Source organism: Puma concolor, chromosome C2, assembly GCF_028749965.1.
Source record: "Puma concolor isolate L17-30 chromosome C2, mPumCon1.1.hap2, whole genome shotgun sequence".
NCBI lineage: Eukaryota > Metazoa > Chordata > Mammalia > Carnivora > Felidae > Puma > Puma concolor.
Genome location: NC_141675.1, coordinates 64,904,731 through 64,932,671, shown reverse-complemented (window position 1 = coordinate 64,932,671; position 27,941 = coordinate 64,904,731). Strand labels below are relative to the sequence as shown.

The 27,941-nt window shown below is 39.4% G+C and overlaps 1 protein-coding gene and 1 pseudogene across 7 annotated transcripts in view; one reads left to right on the top strand and one right to left on the bottom strand.

The window, feature by feature from the left end:
* PLD1 (phospholipase D1) overlaps positions 1-27,941 on the top strand; it is a 208,849-nt gene that overhangs the window by 90,826 nt on the left and 90,082 nt on the right. For 6 of the 7 annotated variants that reach the window (XM_025914090.2, XM_086674719.1, XM_086674722.1 and 3 more), the window contains 5 exons: positions 2,284-2,342; positions 4,038-4,130; positions 12,603-12,755; positions 14,039-14,188; positions 14,895-14,978. In XM_025914090.2, coding sequence (XP_025769875.1) covers positions 2,284-2,342; positions 4,038-4,130; positions 12,603-12,755; positions 14,039-14,188; positions 14,895-14,978 — 539 coding nt within the window. The remainder of the gene's footprint in view (positions 1-2,283; positions 2,343-4,037; positions 4,131-12,602; positions 12,756-14,038; positions 14,189-14,894; positions 14,979-27,941) is intronic. The other variant, XM_086674720.1, reaches the window with a different exon arrangement.
* Positions 20,704-21,303, bottom strand: LOC112849371 (histone chaperone ASF1 pseudogene; annotated as a pseudogene).

Genomic DNA, 27,941 nt, shown 5'->3' with positions numbered 1-27,941 from the left:
AGACCGACAGCAGTGAAAGATTTGTAATTTTTTTCTTCCGAGGTAATATTAGATTATTTTCCATCACATATACAAAACTTTAAAGGAAAACTGTTATGTTTCATTTTATTAATCCTGTTTACAAGCCTAGATCAAATGCCATTTTGTCTGAAGTGTCACATCAGCAAGGAAGTAGTCCCCTTTCCTCCATAACTACTTTGACATGTAATTGTTGTGGTTCTTCCCACAGAACTTTGTGGATATGGAGTGTTTTCCGTGTCTGGTCTCCCCTCTGCTTCTTGGCCCCGGGAGCATATCTTTTTTGACTTTGAATTTTCTGTTAATGCTGTTACTGCATGGTTTGCAACCTCTGGTAGATCTGGGCTTACTGTGGCTGCTTTTAAAGAAAATACTGTAATTTGGGAGCAAAATAATGTGTAACTCTAGTTGTTGCAAGGAATACATGAGATAAAACTCCTGCGTGTGCTGAGAATCACGTAATGTTCTTGGTTTTCCCCTCTGCACTTTCATGTTTTCATCTAACACTCATGGGGAATGGCTTACAGCTTTTGCAGCTTTGTTTTGAGGAAACTGACTAGTCTGACCTAATTCTGAGTCTATCCCTTGCTAATTATTGATATTGGACAGTTTATTTAGCTTCTTTTTTTTAAGTTTATTTATTTTTTTTGAGACAGATAGAGCACAAGCAGAAAAGGGGCAGAGAGAGAAGGGGACAGAAGATCCAAAACGGGCTCTGTGCTGACAGCAGAGTGCCTGATGTGGGGCTCAATCTCACAAACTGTGAGATCATGACCTGAGCTGAAGTCAGACACTCAACTGACTGAGCCACCCAGGTGCCCCTGGACAATTAATGTCTTTCTCCACACTAGGGGTTTCTAAAAAAAAAAAAAAAAAAAAAAAATTAATGTTTATTTTTGAGAGAGACAGACAGACAGAGTGTGAGTGGGAGAGGGGCAGAGAGAGGGAGACACAGAATCTGAAGCAGGCTCCAGGCTCAGCTGTTAGCACAGAGCCTGATGCAGGGCTCGAACTCAAGAACTGTGAGATCATGACCTGAGTCATAAGTTGGATGAGCATGAGTTGGATGCTCAACCAACTGAGCCACCCAGGTGCCCCTCTACACCTGGGGCTTTTAAACTATGACCCATGGACCAAATCAAGCTCACTGCCTGTTTTTGTATGGTCCATGAGCTAAGAATAGTTTTTACATTTTAAATGTTTGAAAAAAATTTAAAAAGAGTAATATTTTGTGACATAAAAATTATATTAAATTTTGTATTTTAGTATGCATAAATTAAGTTTTAATGTAATGCGGTCATGCTTATTCATTTATGTATTGTCTATGGATGCTTTTATGCTACAATAGTTAAAGTATATGATTCACAGAGCCTAAATTTTTTGTTGACTCTTTGCAGAGTAAGTTTGCCTATTCCTGTTCTAATCCTCAGTTTCGTCTTCTGTACAATGGGAAAAATAGCACCTATTTCAGAGAGATTTGAGACAGTGTGTGAAAAATGCTTAGTAGGGGGCCAACAGATAGATATTAAGTACTTAGTAAATGTTAGCTATTGGTGTCATTATTATAATATTTGTAGTTTTTATCTTATAATTTGTATAGGAAAGATGGGCCTAAAATTCTCTTCCTTTGCTACTCAATAAAAATAGAATTATTTTTATATTATTGTTACATAAAATCATTTTATTTCATTTGTATTAAAATATTCTGGTATTCCTGATGTTGAAAGACCTCCCCAAACTCGCCTCAACCTACTCTGCCATTTAATTTCACGTAACTATCTTCATCTTCCTCACTCTAGCCCAAATGTACATCCCAAGAGCTCTTTACACCTTCCCTGTTTTGCTTCCCCCTTCATCTCCCACTTCCACATGCCAAGTCTAGCCCACCTTTCAGAAGCTGGCCCCAACATTGCCGCCTTCACACACCGCTATTATTTGTGTGCACACTATGTGACACAGTCCCCCTTCCCCAGCAAAGAAAACACAGAAGAGTTTTGGGAGTAAATCCTCTCTCCTCAACTTTCTTGAACATTCTGTCTCTACGTGTGAGAGCAGACATCACTTTCTAGGTTGTGTTTGAATTATGTACACACTTCTGATCTGTTCTCTCGCAGAGGCGAAAACAGGGCAATGCCATTGTTCTGTGTAGTCCCCCAGATGTGTTTACACATAGCGATATCTAATGCATGTTTTTTTTTCCAAATGTGTACGTTTATCTTTTTTCCTTCTGACTTTCTAAAGTATGAATTTCTGGCCTCTTTTCAGACAGAATTCCTTGACATAAGCCAGCTGTCTTTCATCCATGATTTGGGACCAAAGGGCATGTAAGTTCCGTGTTGCATCTTAAAGAGAAGTGTGAAAGTTGATAAGCATTACCATTTGATTTGCCAGCATGCCATGGTGACAGAGCCTACCTGGCTTTCCTGCTACCTTCTTTTCTCCTCAACAGAGTCAGAGCCTCTCAGGGACTCTGTTTATACACAGTGGTACCTTGCTATGTTGAACAAGGGAATCAACTGCTCCACTCTCTTATTACAGCCCAGATTTCCTCTGGCCCAGTAGTAGGAATGTTTAATACAGGCGGCAAATATGAAATACGGGAGAAAGCATTAGAAATAAATACACACTATTGTATATTGGAAAGTGGCAAGAGAACAGATCTGAAAAGTCCTCATCACAAGGAAAAAATGTAGAACTGCATGTGGCGATGGAGGTTAACTAGACTTGCCGTGCTGATCATTTTGCAATATATACACATATTGAATCAATGTGTTGTATACCTGAAACTAGTATCATGTATGTGAATTGAAAAAAAAAAATCAAATATGCCAGATCCCTTCTTTTAACAAGTTACAAAAGTTAGCTATTTCTCACTCATTTTCATGATTAAAAATAATACTGTGTAAAATTTGTTAGGTAACAAGATTGGAATTTACTTATTATTTTCCTTCATAATGAGAGAGCTTGATGTTATTTATATAGAGCCTACTTAGCTTCTTGAGTTAAGAGCATTGTTAGTAATTCTTTTAATTTTTTTCTTTGATTAAGCCATTAGTATTTTTTTTTTAATTTTTTTTTTCAACGTTTATTTATTTTTGGGACAGAGAGAGACAGAGGATGAACGGGGGAGGGGCAGAGAGAGAGGGAGACACAGAATCGGAAGCAGGCTCCAGGCTCTGAGCCATCAGCCCAGAGCCTGACGCGGGGCTCGAACTCCCGGACCGCGAGATCGTGACCTGGCTGAAGTCGGACGCTTAACCGACTGCGCCACCCAGGCGCCCCCATTAGTATTTTTTTAATGTTTATTTACTTTTGAGAGAGAGAGAGATTGAGATCATAACTGGGGGAAGACAGAGAGGGAGAGAAAGCATCCTAAGCAGGCTCTGAGCTGTCAGTGCAGGCATCCACACAGAGCTCGATCTCATGAACCATGAGATCATGACCTGAGCTGAAGTCAAGAGTTGGTTGCTTAACCTCTGAGCCACCCAGGCGCCCCAAGCCATTATTATCATTATTTCTTGTCCTATCTTTCAAAATCAAGATATTTCTCTTTCCAAAGCTCTCATAGCTGTGCTCTACTCCTTTGGTATGACTTGGTCCTAGAACTGTAGGTGAAAAGATGCAGAAATCCCTGGGAACATGTGGGCGAGCACCTCCAGTGGTCTCAATGTGAGCTGAACCATTCCTTTGCAGGCATTTGGCAATGTCTGGGGTCTTTTTCAGCTTGTCACAATGACTAGAGGGTACAGTCAGCATTTGGAGCCAGAAGCAAGGATGCTTAAGGTCTGCAGTGTGAGTAAGAGAATGTTGCTGGCTTCAATCCGACCAAGTGCTTTTAGAGATCAGCTGCTAGAATATCCAAACTAGCGAATGTGACATTAAGCAATTTGAGAGTGAAGGAGGAAAGGGTGGGGAGGAAAGTTATGTAACAGTTTATTTAGTCCCAAGTTGCGGGGCTGTATCAGCTAAGTGTGAGTTGGAAATTTGAAGATGCCGGGTTAACTTGATGTGTCTTTCAGAGAAGGTATGATAATGAAGAGATCCGGGGGACACAGAATACCAGGCTTGAATTGCTGTGGTCAGGGAAGAGCCTGCTACCGCTGGTCAAAAAGGTAGGACTTGGCAGCTTTGTGTATTCGTTTTAATAGACTGGGTATTTGGGAAGTTTTCACCTACTAGTTTTCAATTATGAATCAATTATATATCCTTTGAAAGTCACAGCAGAGCAAATTTTAAATTATTTTACGTTCCAGTCTTCAGCATCCATTTAACCATTAAAACTCAAACGTGGACTTGTAGGTAGAGTGTGCAAACTTTATTATATACATAAAGACCTGGTGGGCCACAGAAGTCCACAACTGTTCGGCCAAAGGACACATACAAGTGGCCAATGAGCACAAGTAGATATCTCAACATCACTAGTCCTTAGGGGAATGTAAATCAAAACCTGAGCGAGGTTCAACTTCATACCCAGAAGGATGGCTCTCACGAGAAAGATGCACAAGAACAAGTGTTGACAAAGATGTAGGGAAATTGGAATACTCCCACATTGCTGGTAGAAATATAAAATGGTGCAGCCACTGCAGAAAACAGTGCAGCAGTTCCTCAAAATATTAAACATAGGAAGTGAGATTACTGGGGCATATGGTAACTCTAGGTATTTACCCAAAAGCATTGAAAAAAATATGTCTGTATCAAAACTTGCAGATGAATGTTCATAGCAGCATTATTCAGAAGAGCCAAAAGGTAGGGACAACCCAAATGTCCATCACCTGATGTATGGTTAAATAGAACGTGGTTTGGGGCGCCTGGGTGGCGCAGTCGGTTAAGCGTCCGACTTCAGCCAGGTCACGATCTTGCGGTCCGTGAGTTCGAGCCCCGCGTCGGGCTCTGGGCTGATGGCTCAGAGCCTGGAGCCTGTTTCCGATTCTGTGTCTCCCTCTCTCTCTGCCCCTCGCCCGTTCATGCTCTGTCTCTCTCTGTCCCAAAAATAAATAAACGTTGAAAAAAAAAATTAAAAAAAAAAAAATAAATAGAACGTGGTTTATGCATACAGTGGAATATTTTGTGGCCATACAAAGGAGTGAAGAAGATTAATGGATATGGGGTTTCTTTCTGGGTTGATGAAAATATATAGTTGTACAACCTTTTTGAATATATTACAAACTGGTGAATAAATACAATTTTAAAGGGTTTTAAAGTATGTGAATAGATGTCTAAAAATTTTTAGTGGAAAAAAAGAGAAGTACTAATACATGCTATATTATGAATGAATCTTGAAAACATTATGCTAGGTGAAGAAAGCCAGACATGAAAGGCCACATATTGTATGATTCCATTCATATGCAATGTCCAGAACAAACAAATCTTTAGAGATAGAGTCTGTGAGTGGCTTCCAGGGGCTGGGACGAACGGACAGTAGAAAGTGACTGCTAATGGATATGGGGTTTCTTTTGGGGGAGTGATAATATTCTGAAATTAGATATTAATGGTGATGGTGCACAACTTTATGAATACACTAAAAAGCCACTGAACTGTATACTTAAAAAAATAAACTAAAAAAAGAAAAGAAAAATTGGTCAGACTTCAGGGATGATCATTTTAGATCTACATTTGTGAGGATGTGTATTATGGTAAGTGTGATATAGAAAGAGAACTTTAATTCATACCCTACCCAACCAAAGACTCCTGTGGGTCAGTATTCTCATCTGATTCTGCTTTGTGTTCTCAAAGCATTTATCACAATGTTTTGGATATAATAGACAATAGTTACTGGTTACAATAATAATTTACTGGAGTTTTGGAAAAATATTAAGAACTATATATTATTTCCCCAATTTTGAAAAAGATCTATGAGCTCATGTGTAATTATGAAATTGAGCTAAGTGTATATTAAAAATATATAAGCCCTAACATTTACTTTTATACATATTTACACTACCAACAAAAAATACTGCTAAGTCAGGCTCTTATTTTCTCAGTTTTGAAAGGATGGAAGAAGTTACAAGGGAAAGATCAAGAGATTAGAAAAAAATGGAAGATTTCTGATGTTCTGATTAAATGATTGTACTAAAATAAAAAAGGAAGTAATATACTAGAAAACACTTGTTTTCAAATAAACTGCTGTAACTTGCATAATCGCCCAGTAGGGGGCCCTGGTACAGATTCCTCCTGAGCAGTCCTCCCCACTCACCAGCTTTGGCTGGGGCCAACCTCAAGGTTGCAGAGGGCAAGCCCTTGGGAATCTTTGAAGACACTCCGGGCAGTTAGGGTCTGCGTGCAGAGCAGAGTGGAAGCGTTCACAGCCCCCAGAAGCAGCCGTTAGCCAAGAGCTGGCAGGAGTCCGGTCCCCTCCACCCTCTGCTGGCGTGACACTGCAGCAAGCCCTGCACTGTCTCCGGAGTCCCCTGGCAGGTTTGTAGCCCAGCTGCCCACAGTAAAGTACATGCAGACACAACAAAACACGACACATCCTTGATGGCTCCTTTCTTGCTCTACCTTCCCGTCCTTCCATGCCAGGGCTCCTAACAACTCCCTAAGATGCCCCTTTTATAAACCACTTTTACTCACATCCTTTTCTCAGAGTGGACGCATGGGCCAGCCCAACCTGAGAGATCTACTCAGGAAATAGAAGCCTTGGTCTGGTCCATGCAGTCATTTAGTGAGTGCCTAATGTTGGCCTGGATGTGCTCTAGCTCTTGTAAGAGAGCATGCCCCCACAGAGCATTACCAGAGGAGCAGTGAAGGCAGTGACAAAGTGGACAGGCCGTGTAAACAGTATCTATGCAGCAGGGGGCCGGAGCTTTGAAGGAAAACGAAGGCAACGGGATGGTGACGGACTTGAGGATGGGAGAGGGTGACTTTAGTTCCAGATGTCAAGGAACTGCTGTTGGAGTTGTCACCTCCATGAGAAAGGGCAGCCAGAAAAGATGGGGCCCAGACTTGATTATATAAAAGAATATACCTCCCTTACATCTTAAACTTTGTCTTGGTTGAAGCCTGATTTAATCCAATCTAAAGAGATATGATCCACCCTGGAATGAAATGTGTCATCATTTTAAAATTGTGTAAATCTTTCCATGAAGATTGAAGCCTTGGTTCCTCCATTAATAAGTATTTCCTGAATCACATTTGTGGGATATAAAATATCAGTACCAAATAAAATGATAAGATAGAGCTGACAAAATTAGTTGAGAGATTTTCTCATGGTAGAAGCTATTGGTATCTAAATAGGAGTTACTTTTAAGGATGATGCGCTCCTAACTTGCTCTTTTTTATATTTAGACCCATAAAAAGCATTCTGACCACTTTCTCATTTATGCTATATTGACAAACCAGATAAAGCAAACCGGGCAATTAAACTTGCAATCAAGTCTCACGACGACCTTCTCTCAGGGACAAGTAAAAAGAAAAAGAAAGAAAGACAAACAGGGCAAACATTTCTTCCCACAACTTAAAACATCTGCTTTAACAGCTTATCTATGGAGCAACTCCTCTGCATCTGGTAGTGGAGTAGATGAGAATCTTCTTATCTCAAATAATGTCTGAAGAGAGGGAGAGGTATAGATTTTACGAAATAAATGTAGGACTTATTTTGCTGAACTTTGAGCTATACCAAGAATTCAACGGACACTAACGAAGCAGAGAAATAATTTGAGGTAAGTGTTAGGAGGAAGCTAAACATGATGGAGCAGTGGACTGGGGTGGGCTGGGCTGGCTCGGGGACAGCTTTTTAAGATTGAGTAGCTTGGGAAGGCCTCCCTGTGGAGAAATGTTGAAGCAGGGAGTTGAGTAACAGGAAAGGACTGCCCATTGGAGGATCTAGAAGAAATCATATGTAGGCAGAGGGATAACAAATGTAGAAGGCCCAAAGAATAACCTTGGCAAGTCTGAGGAACAGCCAGACCTAGGAGGTGGGAGGGAACGGTAGAAGGTGAGGCTGAGAAGGTCATGGCTGGTTCCTGTGGTTTGGCCACATTTTAAAGCCCCAGCAAGTAGTGGCCCAGGCAGGAGGCATCTTGTTAGAACAGACTATGATCTCACCTACTTTGGAACAAGAATGTTTGTAAAAGTGCATATTTATTGGTGGGAGGCACGGTGCTGAGCTACGTAGGTGAATCATCTGTTACTTCTCACAAACGTGTCTGAGCTGCGCACTGCTGTTATCCCCATTGTATGGATTTAGACCTCAGGCTCAGTTACCCAAGTTCACACAGTCAGGCGGGTGGCAGAGCTGGGATCAGAGCCCAGGGAGCTGGGATCGGACTCCCAAAGGCTGCCTGACGAACTCCTTTCTTGCTGCATATCCTCCTATTGAGGAAAAAAATCGGTTGACGAAAGAGAAAGGAAAGAAATCAGGAGAGTTTTAATGAATGGCATAATTAAGAAGAGCTTTGTATAAAGGCCAGGAGTCAATTTACCCTGATATCTAATGACTATTAAAGAGAATTTGTTACCAGAATAGAAATTATTATCTTTTGCACTCAGCGTTCAAAATCCAGCTGTCACTGCTACGCAGTTCTCTATTTCCAGGCTGCCGCCTCTCGGAGGGGTAGGGGAGGAATGCACGTAGGATGCCTGCACACGTGTGGCACCCCCAGCGCTGACCAGGGCTCTGGCCCTGCAGTCCACCAGCTGTCATTGCCATTGCTGAGGAACGCTGTTTACAGCCTGTACAGAGCCTCTGCAAATTAAAGAAAAGTACCCATTTCTGCAGGAAGACACAGCCTACCTCGGAGCCCCCCTTCCCCGGGGTATCCTGGTGCAGGCTACATCTGCACAGTGGTACCTGGTGGCCTGTTCCTATGGATGTGTTTTGCAGCCTTTGCCCTGGTGGTTGTGCCACCAGCCTCTGCTCCCAGAAGCATTTCTGAGATGTGTTTTGTCATGCTGACCATGGGAGCTGGTACACCTGGATAGGGGTCGTCCCATCGTCATCCCACACTCTTGTCTGTGGCGTGGAGCTCTGGCGAGAGCCAGCTCTGATGCCATTTGCATATTCTGGACTTCCAGGTAGACAGGTTCACGGGTCTGCTGCAGGTCTTTCTTCTCAGATTGGCAAACCTGACAGCCTCAGGGTTCAAAGCCTCTGTGGCTCCTTCCCAGTCATCAGCATAGCACAGCAGTCCCGTGGGCCTGTGGCATGCCATGTGCCCGCTAACTTGTACCACGAGTCAAGCCAGGACAAGGGACTGCCTTTAAAGAAGGAACTTTAACAGATATGTGATCCATCCACTCTCTTTTATCGCTAACCGAGTTTTATCGACAGGCAAGCTACATGTCTGCACTCATAACTCAGGCCCTCAGAACCACTGAGTCCTTGTTTATATCATGGCCTGGGCATTTTTATTGAGCAGTGCTATGAGAATTCTTATAAAGTGTATAATTTCTGCATTTGCTGACAGTTATTGAAAACGTTATCCATTATACTATTCAGTTGCCTTCTCTTAGGTCCCACATGAGAAACTTCTTTGGAATTTAATTTTTGAGGGATACCTTTTTATTTCTTTAATTTATTCACTGGGTAAGAAAAACCGGGAAGCTCAGACCCACCCTGGCATGCCATCACCATAATAATGTTGATGTTGTGGTTCGGTATTTGCTTTCTGTGACCTTGATGCTTATCCTTTTTTTTTAACCATATCACGTGTATGCCCTTTACTGTACATTATCCAAGATCCATCCCACCCACTTTTATTGGGTAGGAGTCAGCCTATATTAAAACACAAATGAAATGAAACTACGTGGAGACTAATGTAGATTTGTCTGTATTAAATCCCATATTATAAAGCCACTAAATCATAATGTGGTTAGCAAGTTCAGTAACAATTTACTATAGATTTACAGCATTGTTTAACCTGTGTTCCAGTGTTCTGGCCTCTCCTGTTCCATAATGTGCTTTACTTTGTCTAATGTTTGGTATAATATGCCCATTGATATTTTATTCGGTTATGAACTGATTTATTTGATCAGTATACAATTGCAAGTAAACGTGATTATACGGTGGTGTATGCAGTGTGAGACAGTTGCCATTTGCATTCACTTTATTTAAAGTTTATTTATTTATTTTGAGAAAGACAGAGACAATGTGAGTAGGAGAGGGACAGAGAGAGAGGGAGAGAGAGAATCCCAAGCAGGTTCTGTGCTGTCAGCGCAGAGCCCAGTGTGGGGCTCAGTTTCACAGATTGTGAGATCATGACCTGAACCGAAATCAAGAGTTGGATGCTTAACTGACCGAGCCACCCAGGCACCCCATATAGTTGCCATCTGTCACCATGCAAAGTTATTACAATATTATTGACTATACGCCTTATGCTGTATTTTGCATCCCTATGACTTATTTATTTTATAACTTGAAGTTGGTACCTCTTAATCCCCTTCACCTATTTTTCGTGTCCTTCCACCCCTCCTTGCTCTGGTAACTAACAGCTTGTTCTCTGTATTTATGAGTCTATTTCTATTTTGATTGTTTGGGTTTTTTTAGATTTCACATATAAGTGAAATCATATGGTATTTGTCTTTCTCTGACTTCTACCACTTAGTGTAATATCCTCTCTAGTTCCATCCATGTTGTCGCAAATTGCAGGATCCCTTTTTTATGGCTGAGTAATAATAATCCACCACATTTTCTTTATTCTTTCATTGATAGACACTTAAGTTCCTTCCATATCTCAGCTATTGTAAATAATGCTGCAGTAAACTTGGGGTGCAGACATCTTTTCGAATTAGTGTTTTTGCTTTCTTCAGGCAAATACCTAGAAGTGGAAATGCTGGATCATTTGGTATTTCTGTTTTTATTTTTTAGAGGAATCTCCATACCGTTTTCCAGAGTGGCTGCACCAATTTACAGTCCCATTAGTAGTGCTCCAGGGGTCCCTTTTCTCCACATCCTCACCAACACTTGTTATTTCTTGTCATTTTGATAAGACAAAGAATTTGTAGCCACAGAATCTGCATTTTAACAGGATACCCACGTGATGCATATTCACAGCCAAGTAGAAGAATTATTTTATGTTATTCTAGTAGCTTGCTAACCTGCACATTACATCTCTCTTTATCCTTCATACCTTTCTTTCTGAAACATAGTTATAATGATATTATCATCCTATTTCTTGCCTGGGCATGAGGATTCTCTTATTTAATAAGAACCCTGGTGGTGTGTTTTTTTTTTGTTTTTGTTTTTGTTTTTTGTTTCTTGTTTTTTTTTCTTTTTTTAAACACAGATTGTTAGGCCTTTTTAATGGATCTGTGGTGGGGCTTGGGAATCTATTATTTTTTTGAACAAACATCTCCAGATACTCTGATAGCAAAGCAGGTTTAGGAAACACTGGTTCAATGATATAAAATCAGCCTCCTGAGCATTTCCATCAGACCCTCCTCAATATGGCCTTTGTCCATTTTCCCCTTTCTCCACTCATTTGCCCATTTTTCTTTACTGTCCTCTGAGACCCTGGCCTCACCAAACTCTCTTCCAACACGTGCTGCATTTCCACACCTCAGTGCCTTTTCCAACTCTTCCCTCAGTGTGGGATGCACACCTTGCCACCCTGCTTTGGGCTTTATTTAATAGGATCCTTTCTGGCCTTGCTGCGATCCACGTCTTTGGGAGAGTGCCTCTAGCCCTTTCTCTTAGAACTAAGGACTCCCTCCTCCTTACACCCATTACCTTTTCATTTTCTAGTACCTTGTTTGCACCCCACTAGCCTAGTAAGCTCTCTGGAAACCTCTGTGCTGTTTCCACCTCTGCCCTAACTCCCAGCTTATCACTGTATTTTTCCACTACGAAACTCTCAAATATATATCAAATTGAATACATACATACTTTGGAGAGATCATGTCCTATTGAATATCATTTATGAATAGTGCTTAAAACCACAGGTAATTTGAATTTTTTGTGTTTATTTGTTTTTGAGAGAGAGAGAGAGAGAGAGAGCACAAGCAGGGGCGGGGCAGAGAGACAGGGAGAGAGAGAATCCTAACCAAGTTTTGAGCTATCTGCGTGGAGCCTGATGCGAGGCTCGAACTCGCAAACTGTGAGATCATGAGCTGAGCCGAAACCAAGAGTCAGACGCTTACCTGACTGAGCCACCCAGGCGCCCCAAACCACAAGTAATTTGAAATGAAAAACAGAATATGTGGAGTATTAAATGCTCATTGGGTTATTTTCAAAGGATAATTTTTATCTACTGAGAGGCTTATTTACCTCTTTCATGATAGTTTATTTTAGTAAACATTTTTCCAGTGCATTTCCATTTTTCCAACAGCTTGGGCTCCTGCTGTACATCCTGCAAGCATCACCTGCCGATGTTGGGGACATTCTTTCAGGCTTTGCCGTTAGTGTATAAAAAGCTAATGAATTACTTTGAGTTGTTTGGTCCGAGTCCTTCTTAGGAAACTATGATAGACTTCTTATTAGTTTTTGTTGTTGTTTCATGGTGATTTTTAAAAAAAGAAATCCTCTGTGTAAAAAAAAAAAACAATATTGTATCTACAGTCTGCTGGAATGTTTACCTAGCTTGTCATAATTTGTTGTTTTTGTTTCAGTAATTCAATACAACTCTAAAATACTTATTACCTTCTTACAGGTGGTTGATAGTGAAAGATTCCTTTTTACTGTATATGAAACCAGACAGTGGTGCCATTGCCTTCGTCCTGCTGGTAGATAAAGAATTCAAAATCAAGGTGGGGAAGAAGGAGACAGAGACAAAATATGGGCTCCGAATTGATAATCTCTCAAGGTAGAAATTTCAAGTATTTTAAAAAGATTTCTCTCAAAAACAAAGTTTTTCTCCCAACCTTAAGTGAAGGAGGAGGTAAAATAATTTAAATGTTAGAACATTGTTATTTAGAACTCATCTTTGGTCAAAAATAATGAAACTACTTTTCTTTATATGAATTTTTAAGAATTAAATATTCAGTGTGCAACAGAATAAATAATCGCATGTATTGATTTGTGTTTGTTTTAACAAAATGTATGCCTATTAATAAAATTAACTACTCAATGGTACCAGTTTACCAAACAGATAAGCTAAGGAGTGATAGTTTCACATTTTTTTTTTCAATGTTTTTTTTTTTTTTTATTTTTTTTTATTTTTTTATTTTTGGGACAGAGAGAAACAGAGCATGAACGGGGGAGGGGCAGAGAGAGAGGGAGATACAGCATCGGAAACAGGCTCCAAGCTCCGAGCCATCAGCCCAGAGCCTGACGCGGGGCTCGAACTCACGGACCGCGAGATCGTGACCTGGCTGAAGTCGGACGCTTAACCGACTGCGCCACCCAGGCGCCCCAAATAGTTTCACATTTTTAAGAAACAAAGCTTTATAAGTTGATATCCTTTAGTTAACATAAAAATGTGATTTGATTTATAAAAATTCTATTTACACATAGATTTTAAGAAAGATCTCTTGAAAGGATACTCAAGCATACATTTACTATAGATTTTATTAGTGAGTGTGTGTGTTGATAAATGTTTCTTTCTGGAAGGCTATAGTTATGTAATACGTGTTGTCATTTTCTCTATATATACATTCGGCCTCATGTATATGAATATATTATAAATTTTTCTCTTTTTCACACATTGACTATATATGTGTATACATACACACACACACACACGCACATCCTTGCTAATACACATTGGCATGTGTTTTGTGTGTCTGTGCATGTATGTATGTGAAAAGATGTTGACCTTCCTGATTTTCTCTGATGGTAAAAGGTTCAAGATTATCCCCCTCACAGTCTGGTACAGTTCTATGTCATAGTAAATACCTTTATGCATGTTAGCATGAAGGAGTGAGTAAATAACCTGAAAATTTATTTTTGCTATATTGCCATATATTGCTCTATATATACAGTTTAAAAGCTTGCTGAAAATGTTCAGAAGTCTGCTTTTTTGATAAAAGTAAGGTACTCTTTGCTTAAAATTTTCAACAAAATGGCATGTGTTTAATTGTTAATTTTTTTTTAAAGAGACAAAACACAGAGTGATCATTCTTTTCCACATTTTGCTTTTCTTTGAAGGACTCTTATTTTAAAATGCAACAGCTATAGACATGCTCGGTGGTGGGGAGGGGCTATAGAAGAATTCATCCAGAAATATGGTACCAACTTTCTTAAAGACCATCGATTCGGGTCCTATGCTGCTATCCAAGAGAATACATTAGCCAAATGGTAAGATCATTTTGCTCTAAGACTGTTGAGGTAGTCATAGTATCTAATATAATAGTAGGTGTAAATTCATCTGGAATCAATTTTTGAGGCTGTGGTAAGGTAATATGCATTATACTTAACAAGGGCCTTTCTTTATAGGACTACCTGAGCATAGATTAGTTTTCCAACTTTTATTTTTAAGATTTTTACAGTGAGCTTGAGACAGCTAGCTTTAGATTTTGAAGTTTGGCTTTAAAAGCTTAACGTCCTACATTTTTTAATGATGCAAAGAAAATGTTTATTTAAGTTATTAGCCATAATCTAAGGACGAGAATTTACTTGCTAGATATTTCTTTTAAATAAAAAGCATTGCGTGGTTTTCTGCCCATGGATTGGAAACTGGTCTGTTTTCAGTCTCAGAAGAACAATGGTGTGAGTTCAACAGGATGAGAGAATTCATCTGACTCATGTGATGATGAGACCAATTTGTTGTGCTCTCGGCAGAATCGGGTCGCTTGCTTCCGTCTACTTACTGTGCTTCCTGCTAGTTAGTAGACAGAAGATGGTATTTTCAATCCTTGGTTTTCAGTTATGCAAAGTAAACTGGCAGCTTTGTAGAAACTCAGGCAGTGGCTTCGGTCTTTCACTTTGCCGTAAGATATGTTTGCTTTCTTTCTTTCTGTAAAACAAAAATAAATGACACACACACAAAACCCTTGTTTTTCAGGTACGTTAATGCCAAAGGATATTTTGAAGATGTGGCAAATGCAATGGAAGAGGCACAAGAAGAGATTTTTATCACGGATTGGTGGTTAGTATTTGTCTAGGGGGATTTGGTTCGGAGGCCTCTCTGTTTAGAAACGTAAAACAGTTGTGCTGTTCCAGAATCATACGTTATGAAAACCAGCAGTACCTGTAGATGGTCTGGCCAGAGTCTCAACCAATTAACTGGAATAGCCTTCAGTGAAAGGTCTTTTCAAAAAACTTGGCATCCAAATATATCCTTAAAATATTTAGTTATAACAATTTTGGTTTGTCTTTCCAGTTGGAAGTAGACACTCAAATATTCATTTCAGTAAAGATTATTTTGCAGTGCAAACACAATTGTACAAGTGAGAGAAAATAATCTTCCTTGGGTGCCTTCCTCATTTGGCATTTCAGTCACCAGGTTCAGTGAATATTGTTCTGGATTGTCCCTTTGAAGCTGGAAGAGTTCCATTTGCCTATTACTATTAAAATGTCCTTGGTATTGACTAGGCCTGTTCAGCTTTTTTGGAGATACATCAGATTTCAGCTTTTTGGCCCCCTTTACAAATCTCCATGAGAGCTATGATGCTTCACAGAGCCACTGGAAATCTTGTACCGAAAACTCATTTAGCTCTTGAGAAGTTGTTCTCTTGGAGTTGGTATATGCTTGATAGTTTGACTTTAGTTCCAGTTACCCATCTGCCTGGACAGTTAAAACCCACTGCAGATGCCAGAATTGACTGCAGTGGAAATGAACCTGTCTTGAATCTGTTTTCCTTCTAAGAACTTAGTTGTTGAAATACTCCTTATTTTTCCCTGTCCTGTTTCCTTCCAAATGCTACCTTTCACATCTAAGCTGTGAAAATATCATCATAATTTATTTCCTCCTCATTCTAGATTTTGCGGGGGAGGGAAGAAGAATTAGGAATATGAACCCATCCTCTTCTACTCTTTTGTATTAGTGATGTGGAAATCTATAATTCTACAGCATGCTTTCCCAATCTGAGCACTATTGATATTTTAGACCAGATAATTCTCTTTGTTATGGGAGGTTGTTCTGTGCATTGTGGGATGGTTAGCACCATCAGCAGCCCTGGCTTTTACGGATTAGATGCCAAGTAGGCTCCTAGTCTGTGATAATGTCTTCAGACATTGCCAAATGTCCCCCTGAGGGCAGAGTCCTTCTTAGTTGAGAACCATTGATCTAGGGTCGATAGATGAGGTATGTGGGGGTGCCTGGGTCACTCAGTTGGTTAAGTGTCCAACTCTTGATTTTGGCTCGAGTCATGATCTCACAGTTCTCAAGTTTGAGCCCTGCATCGGACTCTGTGCTGGCAGTGTGGAGCCTGCTTGGGATTTTCTCCCTCCCCCTCTCTCTCTGACCCTCCCCTGCTCGTTTTCTCTCTCCCTCTCTCTCTCTAAATAAATAAACTTAAAAAAGATAAAGTATATGATGGTCAGTATCACGTCTGTGATGTTTATTCTCGTGTGCGCGGAGGAGCTTAATCTTGGCCTTTATAGTCACATTTTGTCTCTCTACTCAGTTACCGGGAATAAAAGAAAGTTTCATACTTAAGAGCTGTTTCTTTGGTTGAATACTTTATAAGCACTTATGTGAATAAATTCAAGCTTAAAATAGTACTATATTCCTTCAGAAAATATTTCTGAAAGTTTGATGAAGACATGAGAGAGACTGAAAATAGTGTTTCCATTGAGCCCATATTTTCATGTTTTATGCAAGAAAATAATATTCTTTTGAAGGTTCTGAACACTAAAATACAGGCTCTCATTTAAACATCTAAAGAGTTGGAGCCTTGAATGTTTTCTACTGTCGGCAAGAAAATAAACCAGGTTATTTCTTTTCTATGGCTGTCTAGGATAACATCTTATTACCACACTACCTTTGAAATAAAACCTTCGTTGTAACTTCCCTCATCTTGTGAAGAAAATTCTTGTCATGCCAGTATATTGCAAAAGAGAGCATCAGAAACTGAACCAGTGCTGATATGTCCAGATCTGAGAGAGTGAAAAGCATAAGCAGAAGATGCACATGTCCTATAGAAGCTTCTGATCTAATTCAAGAGCTGCCACATGCTTAAATGAAAACTGTACTAATAGGTTTATAAAATAATTCATGTGCAAACAAAGGGGGATATAGTGAAATGAGAAGCAACCTGGGACCTTCTAGTGCTTAGTTCCTTTGTTCATTAATTCATTTAACCACCCAGCCATTCACTCATTAACTTATTCACTCATTCATTCTAGATCTATTTAGTGAGCACCCACTCTGTGACAGGTACCAAACTAGGCTGTGCATATATAAAGATGACTGAGAAGCAGCCCCTACTCTGGAACGAGATAGAGTAAGGAAGTCCTATGGAAGACAACAGATTGGGGAAAACTGAGTGATGAGCATTAAGATAGCAGGAGGCTGTGAAGAAGGAGGGAGCCCTGAGGCAGGGCAATAACTGAGCCTACAAAGCTTCACCTAAGAGAAGGCTGGCCTGGGGCTTAGTGCTGGAGTTGACCAGATGGAGATAGGCAAATGTTTTCGGCAGAGGGATAGCTAGGACCAAGGCATAGAAGGGTGAGAGTGCACAGCAACTTTGGAGGAGGGTGGAGGTTGTGTGGATCTGAAGCATAGCATCCTTTGGAATGGCGGGTGGAGATGGCCCCCAAAAGATGGTTCAGGGGAAAACTGTGAAGGGTGCTGGCTGAGCTGCTAAGGAGTTTGCACTTAGTCCTGTGAACACTGGGAACCACTGACAATTTTTAAGCGTGAGGATTTTAATCCAATTTGTTTTCTAAAAGGCATCATTCTGGTAATAGTGTAGAAGAGGAATTAAACACTGGTTCTAGAGACCACTTGGCACACTTTTGCTGTAGTCCAGGAGAGAAATGGCAACGGTCTTTGCTCAGACCACCTTAGGGACCTGACAATTACGGACTTGGGGCAAGTCCTGTTTATCTTTCTCAGGGGTAGTTTCTGAGGCACAAAGTAACATTGACAATAATAGTGATTATTTGTTAAATTCTTACAAGTGCCAGGGGCTATGTTATAGTTGAGAAAAGTGAGACCCATTAGGGGGAGGGGAAGGAAACTGCCCACAGTCACCCAGTTGGCAAGTGTCAGTGCCTGCTGGGCTCCAGGTGTGTCTGCTGTAGCGTCCCCGTTTCATGAAGCCACCTCTCAGGGGAGCCTGCCACTCGGATGGTGTCTGAAGTGCCTTTTATTTTTATTTATTTATTTTTTTGAAATTCCTTTAAGATCTAATATTCTTTAAGTGCAGATTGAACTATTTTGAGGTAATAAATTTGTAATCAGATTGGGATAGATTTAGTTAGGAGAAATTTTCTTTTTTTAATTTTTAAAAAATGTTTTATTTATTTTTGAGACAGAGAGAGACAGGGCATGGGCAGGGAAGGGGCAGAGAGAGAGGGAGACACAGAATCTGAAGCAGGCTCCAGGCTCTGAGCCGTCAGCACAGAGCCCGACATGGGGCTCGAACTCACAAACCGCGAGATCATGACCTGAGCCGGAGTTGGACGCTTAACCGACTGAGCCACCCAGGCGCCCCAGGAGAAATTTTCTAAAGAGGTAAATTCTGAGGTAGGCTGTCCAGTTAGAAGAGGTAATGACTCATTAAACAGCCCAGACTATCTAAAAACTAAGAAGAGTACATTTCAGCTGGATGTGAAGGTGTCTTAAAAGATAGTTTCCATATAAAGATCAGTGAGCATTCTCTACTTCGTGTGTCTGGATTAACCACAAGAACATTTGTTTTCTGTCTTTTCTGTGCTTGGTGCTATTTCAAGGACTTAGCTCTTCAGTGTTCATTGAAGTATGTCCTCAAATGAGGTTGGACACCAAGAGGTGGCTCCGAGCTCCATTGGTACATGGCTAATTGCTCTTAGGACAGATCTGGAGAGTGTGGCTTAGCTCAGATTTCTTCTTGATGGTGGTGATTATAATTCATCAGGCATGTGTCAGCAGGCACGTGTGGAATCTTCGCTGTGGTGGGTTCTCTCCCCAGCCTGTCAGGGTGAGGAGTGCTAGCCGTGTCTGCCAGAGCCTCTGTGCTGAGCCTATGCATGAACCATGTCAGAAACTGAAGAGTTTTAAAGACCAGATTTTCTTTTTTTTTTTTTAATTTTTTTAACGTTTTATTTATTTTTGAGACAGAGAGAGACAGAGCATGAACAGGGGAGGGGCAGAAAGAGAGGGAGACACAGAATCGGAAGCAGGCTCCAGGCTCTGAGCCATCAGCCCAGAGCCCAACGCGGGGCTCGAACTCACGGACCACGAGATCGTGACCTGAGCTGAAGTCAGACGCTTAACCGACTGAGCCACCCAGGCGCCCCAAGACCAGATTTTCTTAAGGTTTTAACTTTAATTCCAGTATAGGTAACATACAGTGTTACATTAGTTTCAAGTACACAATATAGCGATTCAACAATTCTGTACATTACTCAGTGCTCATCATGATAAGTGTCCTCTTTAATCTCTATCACCTATTTCACCGCCCCCCACCCCCTTCCCTCTGGTAACCATCAGGGTGTTCTCTGTAGTTAAGAGTCCGTGTTTTGGTTTATCTCTTTTTTTTTTTTTTTCCTTTACTCATTTGTTTTGTTTCTCAAATTCAACATATGAGTGAGATCATATGGTAGCTGGCTTTCTCTGGCTGATTTATTTCACTTAGCATTATACTCTCTAGCTCCATCCATGTTGTTGCAAATGGCAAGATTTCATTCTTTTTTATGGCTGAATAATATTCCATCACACACACACACACACAAACACACACACACACACCATCCCACATCTTATCTATCCATTTATCTATAGATAGACACTTGGGCTGTTTCCATAATTTAGCTATTGTCAATAATGCTGCTATAAACATAGGGTTGCATGTATCCCTTTGAATTAGTGTTTTTGTATTTCTTGGGTAAATACCCACTAGTATGATTACTGCATTGTAGGATAGTTCTATGTTTAACTTTTTTAAAAAAATTTTGTTTATTTTTGAGAGAGAGAAAAATGGAGGCATAGGAGTTGAAGCAGGTTCTGTGCTGATTGAGAGCAGAGAGCTCGTGTGGGGCTCAAACTTATGAACCGTGAGATCATCACCTGAGCCGAAACCAAGAGTGGGACACTTAACTGACTGAGCCACCCAGGTGTCCGTATTTTTAACATTTTGAGGAACCTCCATACTGTTTTCCACAGTGACTGCACCAGTTTGCATTCCCACCAACAGTGCTCGAGGGTTCTCCCTGCCAACACTTGTTACCTCTTATGTTTTTTATTTTAGCCATTCTGACCATTGTGAGGTAATATCTCATCGTACTTTTGATTTGCATTCCCCTGATAATGATATTGAGCATCTTTTCATGTGTCTGTGGGTCATTTGTATGTCTTTTTTGGAGAAATGTCTGTTCATGTCTTCTGCCCATTTTTTAAAATTGGATTATTTGTTTTTTGGGTGTTGAGTTTTTCAGTTCTTTATTTTAGTTACTAAACCTTTATCATCAGATATGTCATTTGAAAATATCTTCTCCCATGCAGTAGGTTGCCTTTTAGGCTTTTTGTTTTGTTTTGTTTTTTACTTAGAAATAGTTGTATTTATATTCTACAATGTACTCAAATACTGGTTTTCTTACAAACTTTCTACAGGATGTTTTTTGAACAGATTCTTCACATTGTGTCTTGACTGTGTTCTTATGGAATTGCAGGGAAATAGTTTTGTGTGTTTCTATAGCTTAATTTGTACTAAAGGGATGACAGATGGTCACATGCAGTCCATGAAGGATTCTGACATGACGAATAGTCAGTTTTTTGACATGGGCCATCCATCCCTTTGATGCTGAAGGTAATGCATCTGTTGAAAGAAGTAATTATAGATTTGGATTATGATCTCTGCCTCTTCCAGTTTTCTCTATATTGTCTTCCCATATAACGTGAACTCTTGTGACTCTAGGATTAGATGCCAAAATGTTCCTTTGAAGCTTAGGAAAGTCTGGTTTTCCTGGCAAATTTTCCCATACTTCTGTCTCAATATATTCATTATTTACATAGCAGCCAACTCTAATAAATTCTTGTCCTCAATAGGTGCATGTAATTAGCACAGCTGTTATACCTACTGCATCTGCATCTGGAATGAGTCTTGGATTAGGTGCCTCAGCTGGAAATAAAACATGCCGTCCTGCAGAAACAGGGCCCACTAAGAGTCTAAAACTTAATCATATTCTTCACTTTCTGCAGAGCCCACATAGAAAATTTTCAATTCCAAGTCTTCAGACAGGTCCTCGATGCACTTGAAGGAGTTCTTGAACTGGAATGGGTTGTAGGAAGGAGAAGGATTATCTCACACCACTACATTGTTCATTTGAACCTTTGGAAAAAAGCAAACAAACAATGGGAACAAGGGTCTTCTTGTGGCACAGTAAAGTCCAGTGTGCGGCTGCTAGAGACAGCGTAGACCCTGACCCTCGAAGCATCTGCCCCGTGTAGTGCAGCAGTGATTTGAGAAACTTTTTTCCTCTTTTTATTTATACCCGAGCACTCCACAGTGTTTTGTAGCTTTCCTGTTTTACTAAACTACAGCCCCCAATTGACTGCACCCAAGCTTTGACCCTCCTCCTCCAGCGAGGGCCTCACTGGGGAGCAAGACGGAGTCCCTCTCCCAGAATGGGTCACTTCAGCTCCACCTGCTGGTGTGGATTAGGACTGGTTACCTTTTCCTTTTGTTGATGATTTCCTTTGCTGTGGGGAAACTTTATTTTGATGTAGTCCTAACAGTTTATTTTTATTTTTATTTCCCTTGCCTCAGGAGACATATCTAGAAAAATGCTGCTAGGATTAATGTCAAAGAGATTACTGCCTGTGCTCTCTTTTAGGATTTTTATGGTTTCAGGTCTCACATTTAGGTCTTTAATCCATTTTGAGTTTATTCTGGTGTAAAAGTGGTCCAGTTTCTTTCTTTTGCATGTGGCTGTCCAATTTTCCCAGCACCATTTACTAAAGACTGTCTCTTCCCATTTTATATTCTTGCCCCTTTGTCATAGATTAATTAATTCATTATATAAGTGTGGGTTTATTTCTGGACTCTATCCTGTTTTTCTGTGTCAGTACCATACTGTTTTGATTACTATAGCTTTGCAGGATATCTTGAAATCTGGGGTTGTGATACCTCCAGCTTTGTTTTTCTTTCTCAAGATTGCTTTGGCTATTTGGGGTCTTTCATGGTTCCATACAAATTTTAGGATTGTTTGTTCTAGCTTTGTGAAAAATGCTGGTGGTACTTTGATAGGAATAGTATAGACTTTTTGACCATATTTATTCTTCTAATTCATGAACATGGAATGTCTTTGCATTTCTTTTTGTCATCTTGAATTTATTTTATCAATGTGTTATAGTTTTCAGAGTACAAGTCTTTTACCTTTTTGGTTAAGTTTATTCCTAGGTATTGTATTATTTTTGGCAGAATTGTAAATGGGATTGTTTTCTTAATTTCTCTTTCTGCTGCTCCATTATTAGTGTATATAAAGGCAACAAATTTCTGTACATTGATTTTGTATCCTGTGACTTCACTGTATTTATTCATTAGTTCTAGTAGTTTTTCAGTGGAGTCTTTAGGGTTTTCTATACATAGTATCAGGTCATCTGCAAATAATGAAAATTTTGTTTCTTCCTTTCTGATTTGGATGCCTTTTATTTCATTTTCTTGTCTGATTGCTGTGGCTAGGACTTCTAATCTATGTTGAATAAAAGTAATGAGAGTAGACATCTTTATGTTGTTCCTGATCTAGAGGAAAAGCTCTGTTTTTCTCCACTGAGTGTGATGTTAGCTGCAAATTTTTCACAGATGATCTTTATTATGCTGAGGTATGTTGCCTCTAAACCTACTTGGTTGAGTTTTTCTTTTTTTTAATCATGAAGGATGTTGAACTTTGTCAAATGCTTTTCTGCCCTATTGAAATGATTATATCGTTTTTATCCTTTCTGTTGTTAGTGTGATGTATCACACTGATTGATTTGCAAATATTGAATCATCCTTGCATGTTTGGAATAAGTCTCATTTGATTGTGGTGAATGATTTTTTTAAAAATATGTTGTTAGATTTGGTTTGCTAATATTTTTGTTGAGGATTTTTGCATTCTGTGTTCATCAGAGATATTAGCTTGTAGTTCTCTTTTTTAGTGGTATCTTTGTCTGGTTTTGGTATCAGGGTAATGCTGACTTCATTGAATGTATTTGAAAGCTTTCCTTCCTCTTACATTTTTTGGAATAGTTTGAGGAGAATGGGTATTAACTAATTTTTAAAAGTTTGGTAGTGTTCACGTATGAATCCATCTGGACTTTCATTTTTTGGTAGTTTTTTGATTACCAGTTCAAATTTGTTGCTTGTAATTGGTCTGTTCAGATTTTCTTCCTGGTTCAGTTTTAGAAGGCTATACATTTCTAAAAATGTATCCTTTTCTTCTAGGCTATCCATTTTGTTGGCATATAATTTTTCATAGTATTTTCTTGTAATCATTTGTATTTCTGTGGTATTATTTGCTTTCTTCTACTCATCTTAGGCTTTTTTTTTCTAGTTCCTTTTGGTGTAAGGTTAGTTTGTTTATTTGGGCTTTTTCTTATTTCTTGAGGTAGGCCTATATCACTATAATCTTCCCTCTTAGAACTGCTTTCACTGAGTGCCAAAGATTTTGTACCACTGTATTTTCATTTGCATTTGTCTCCATTTATTTATTTTTTTAATTTCTTCTTTGATTGCTTCACTGACCCATTGGTTGTTTAGTATCATATTGTTTAGTCTCCATGTGTTTGTGTTTTTTCCAGGTTTTTTTCTTGTGATTTATTTCTAGTTTAATGCCATGGTGATTAGAAAAGATGTATCGTATGCTTTCAATCTTCTTAAATTTATTGAGACTTGTTTTCCGTCTAATATGTGATCTATTCTAGAGAATATTCCATATTCATTGAAAAGAATATGTATTCTGTTGTTTTTTCATGGAATGTCCTGTATGTATCTGTTATGTCCCTCAGGTCCAATGTTTCATTCAAATACATTCTTTCTTTATTGATCTTCTGTTCAAAGGATCTATCCATTGATGTGAATAGAGTGTTAAAGTCCCCTACCCTTTGTGTTACCATCAGTTTCTCTCTTTAAGTCCATTAATACTTGCTTTATGTATCTAGGTGCTCCGGTATTGGGTGTGTAGGATTGGTCCCTTTATTATGTAATGCCCTTCTCTGTTTCTTGTTATAATCTTTGTTTGAATGTCTGTTTTGTCGGATATAAGATTGGTACCCTGGTTTTTTTGTTTTTGTTTTTGTTTTTTCCACTTCCATTTGCCTGGTGAGTGTTTACTCATCTCTTGGCTGTGGTTTAATTCTCAGTTCAGTTCTCAAACTTTGGTATAATGTTTAGGATCAAATCCATGGAAGGGCAGCTTGGGAGTGAGCTAGAAGTTCATAATCTACTTAATAGGGTTGCTTTCCTAAGCTCTGCTTTCTTGAAGATCTCTCTACTACGTTTGGGTTTGCTGTAGCTTCCCCCTACCCCCCCACCCAGTTCTCTAGAAAGGTGGGGCTTTATTTGCCCTGCCCTACTGCACACTTTCTGCAATGATACTTGTGTCCGGAGCCAAGCAATGGATATTTATTTACATTGTCCTCTTGGAACAGCAGCTCTTCTAGTTGGAGACAAAAGTTCCAATCCCTCAGTGTTGTGGTGCCTGTGAGCCCCTGGCTGTCATCTGAACTCATTCTTTCTCCTCAAGCCTGAGATAGAGAACTTCTACCTGAGTTCTCTGTACCTGTGCCAAAGCCCATTTCTGGGTTCTCCTTCAGGTTGATGAATCAGATGGGGAAAAAAATGGTAAAGTCCCCATTGTTTAGATGGTACATCAGATTCTGTTCTTCCTGAATTCACGAACATCTCTCCTTTTGTTCAGATCTTAATTTTTTTCAACAACGTTTTGTACTTTCTACATCCAGTAGTCTCCCTTTGTCCATAGTTTTGCTTTCTGCAGTTTCAGTTACCCGAGATCAACCACGATCTAGAAGCAGATGATTCTCCTTCTTACCCGTTGTCAGAGGGTGATAGTGGCCTAATGCTGCATCACAATGCCTACATCATTCACCTCACTTTATCTCATCATTTAGGCATTTTATCATCTCATATCATCATAAGAAGGGGGAACAGTACAATAACATATTTTGAGAGAGGGAGAAACCACATTCACATAACTTTTATTACCATTTTATGTACAGTTTTACTTATTTTATTTTTTTATTACAGTTTTATCACAGTGTTGTAATTGCATTATTTTATTAGTACTATTGTTAATTTTTACTGTCCCTAATTTATAAATTAAACTTTATCATTGGCATGTGTGTATGGGATAAAACTTTGCTTATCTAATGAACTTTGCTTATCTAATAGTTGCTTAGTGAAGATCCTGAGATAAGGATGCTTGTAAGTCATAACTCATAGCTGCTTTTCCTCATCAATGAGACCATTGTTTATACTTTGTTTAAAGGATGAACACTTGTTTTTTACCTTCTTATGCATTATCCCCAAACTGAGGGTTCCTTGAGATCTATCTTAAGATTCTCCAGAGCATCTAATAGAATGTTCTACATCCAGGGTACACAAATGCTTGTAGGTTAAATAAAGGATGGTAAAGACTTAACTGCAGGGTATAGCATTACAAGTGGCCCCCAAACAGAAGGCCTCTGAGTTTATAATTAATGTGTACATCAAAAAATTTCAAGAATCTATGTTGTTTGGTATCTCTCACCTTCAGTGAACAAACAGTGCATAGCAATGCACATTTCTACCTAAAACAGACCTTTTTTTTTTTAATTTTTAAATTTTTTAAAATTTTATTTTTTATTTTTTTAAATTTACATCCAAATTAGTTAGCATATAGTGCAACAATGATTTCAGGGGTAGATTCCTTAGTGCCTCTTACCCACATAGCCCATTCCCCCCTCCCACACTCCCTCCAGTAACCCTCTGTTCTTCATATTTATGAATCTCTTATGTTTTGTCTCCCTCCCTGTTTTTATATGATTTTTGTTTCCCTTCCCTTATGTTCATCTGTTTTGTCTCTTAAAGTCCTCATATGAGTGAAATCATATGATTTTTGTCTTTGACTAATTTCACTTAGCATAATACCCTCCAATTCCATCCATATAGTTGCAAATGGCAAGCTTTCATTCTTTTTGATTGCTGAGTCATACTCCATTGTATATATATGCCACATCTTCTTTATCCACTCATCCATCAATGGGCATTTGGGCTCTTTCCATGCTTTGGCTATTGTTGATAGTGCTGCTATAAACACGGGGGTGTGTGCGTCCCTTCGAAACAGCACACCTGTATCCCTTGGATAAATGCCTAGTAGTGCAATTTCTGGGTCATAGGGTAGTTCTATTTTTAGCTTTTTGAGGAACCTCTGTTTTCCAGAGTGGCTGCACCAGCTTGCATTCCCACCAGCAGTGCAAACAAGATCCTCTTTCTCCGCATCCTCGCCAATATCTGTTGTTGCCTGAGTTGTTAATGTGAGCCATTCTGACAGGTGTAAGGTGGTATCTCATTGTGGTTTTGATTTGTATTGCCCTGATGATAAGTGATGTGGAGCATTTTTTCATGTGTCAGTTGGCCATCTGGATGTCTTCTTTGGAGAAGTGTCTATTCATGTCTTTTGCCCATTTCTTCACCGGATTGTTTGTTTTTTGGGTGTTGTTTGATAAATTCTTTATAGATTTTGGATACTAACCCTTTATCTGATATGTTGTTTGCAAATATCTTCTCCCATTCCGTCGGTTGCCTTTTAGTTTTGCTGATTGTTTCCTTCTCTGTGCAGAAGCTTTTTATTTTGATGAGGTCCCAGTAGTTCATTTTTGTTTTTGTTTCCCTTGCCTCCAGAGACGTGTTGAGTAAGAAGTTGCTGCAGCCAAGATCAAAGAGGTTTTTGCCTGCTTTCTCCATTTTGATGGCTTCCTATAACAGACCTCTTTTTAATTCATTTTAGATCCTTTGCTAGCAATTGCTGCATTTTTGTTTTTTTGTTTGGACATAGATTGCCTCTGTGTTCCTTTCCTACACTAAATTAAGTACTGCACACACCCCACCATTTGTCTGTTTTCTTATTTATCTTACACAGTATGTATTTCCTTAGGGTATTTTATCTTTGGGGCTTTATTTTTCTTTAACTGAATAAAATAGAGCATAAAAAGATTTTAAAAATATCTTTAGCTCCTTAGGCTAAATGCTCAGAGGCCTCTCTGGCAAGGCAGTACTCCAGCCTGGTACTCTATAAGGCTTTAATCCTTGCAGTCTACTCCTGTTCCTCCAGGTCTAGCATTTCAGCAGATAAAGTTTCCTTTATTGTACATATTTTGTTCTGTTTTTCCTCGTCATAGAGTAGTTACATCATATATAGATTTAACTCAAACACTGACTTCAGATCTCACCCCATTGTTACATTGGAAAAAAAATGTCATCCATCAGCAAACCTGCCTTCTTCCCTGCTCAGAAAGCCCCAGGTCCTATGGACACTGCTCCTTGGTATAGAAAGTCAGTGTTTATGTTTATCAATTAGAATACTCTTGGCTTGGATTAACAGAATTCTCAACTAAAGGTGGCTTAAACAGTGAGGATTTATTTGTATTGTTTAATGAGAAATCCAAAGCTAAGCAGTCCTAAAGTTGGCAAAATGGTCTAGTGATTTCAGGGTTCTGGTTTTCCCTTTAGAATTTCAATATGGCTATACCTGCCTAAGCATCATATCCCCAAACAACATCTGTTGTACAGCTACTTTTCCTGGTGTGTGTGTGTGTGTGTGTGTGTATATATAAGAAAGAGAGATCAAAGAGGAAAAACTTTCCCATTACACCCATGTGTGCCTCCTCATATATCTCATTGTGGGAGGTAGACTCTGACTGAAGAAAGAAGGTGGAAAATGGCTGTTGTCTGGGCAATCACCAGTATCTGCATATGTGTATATATTT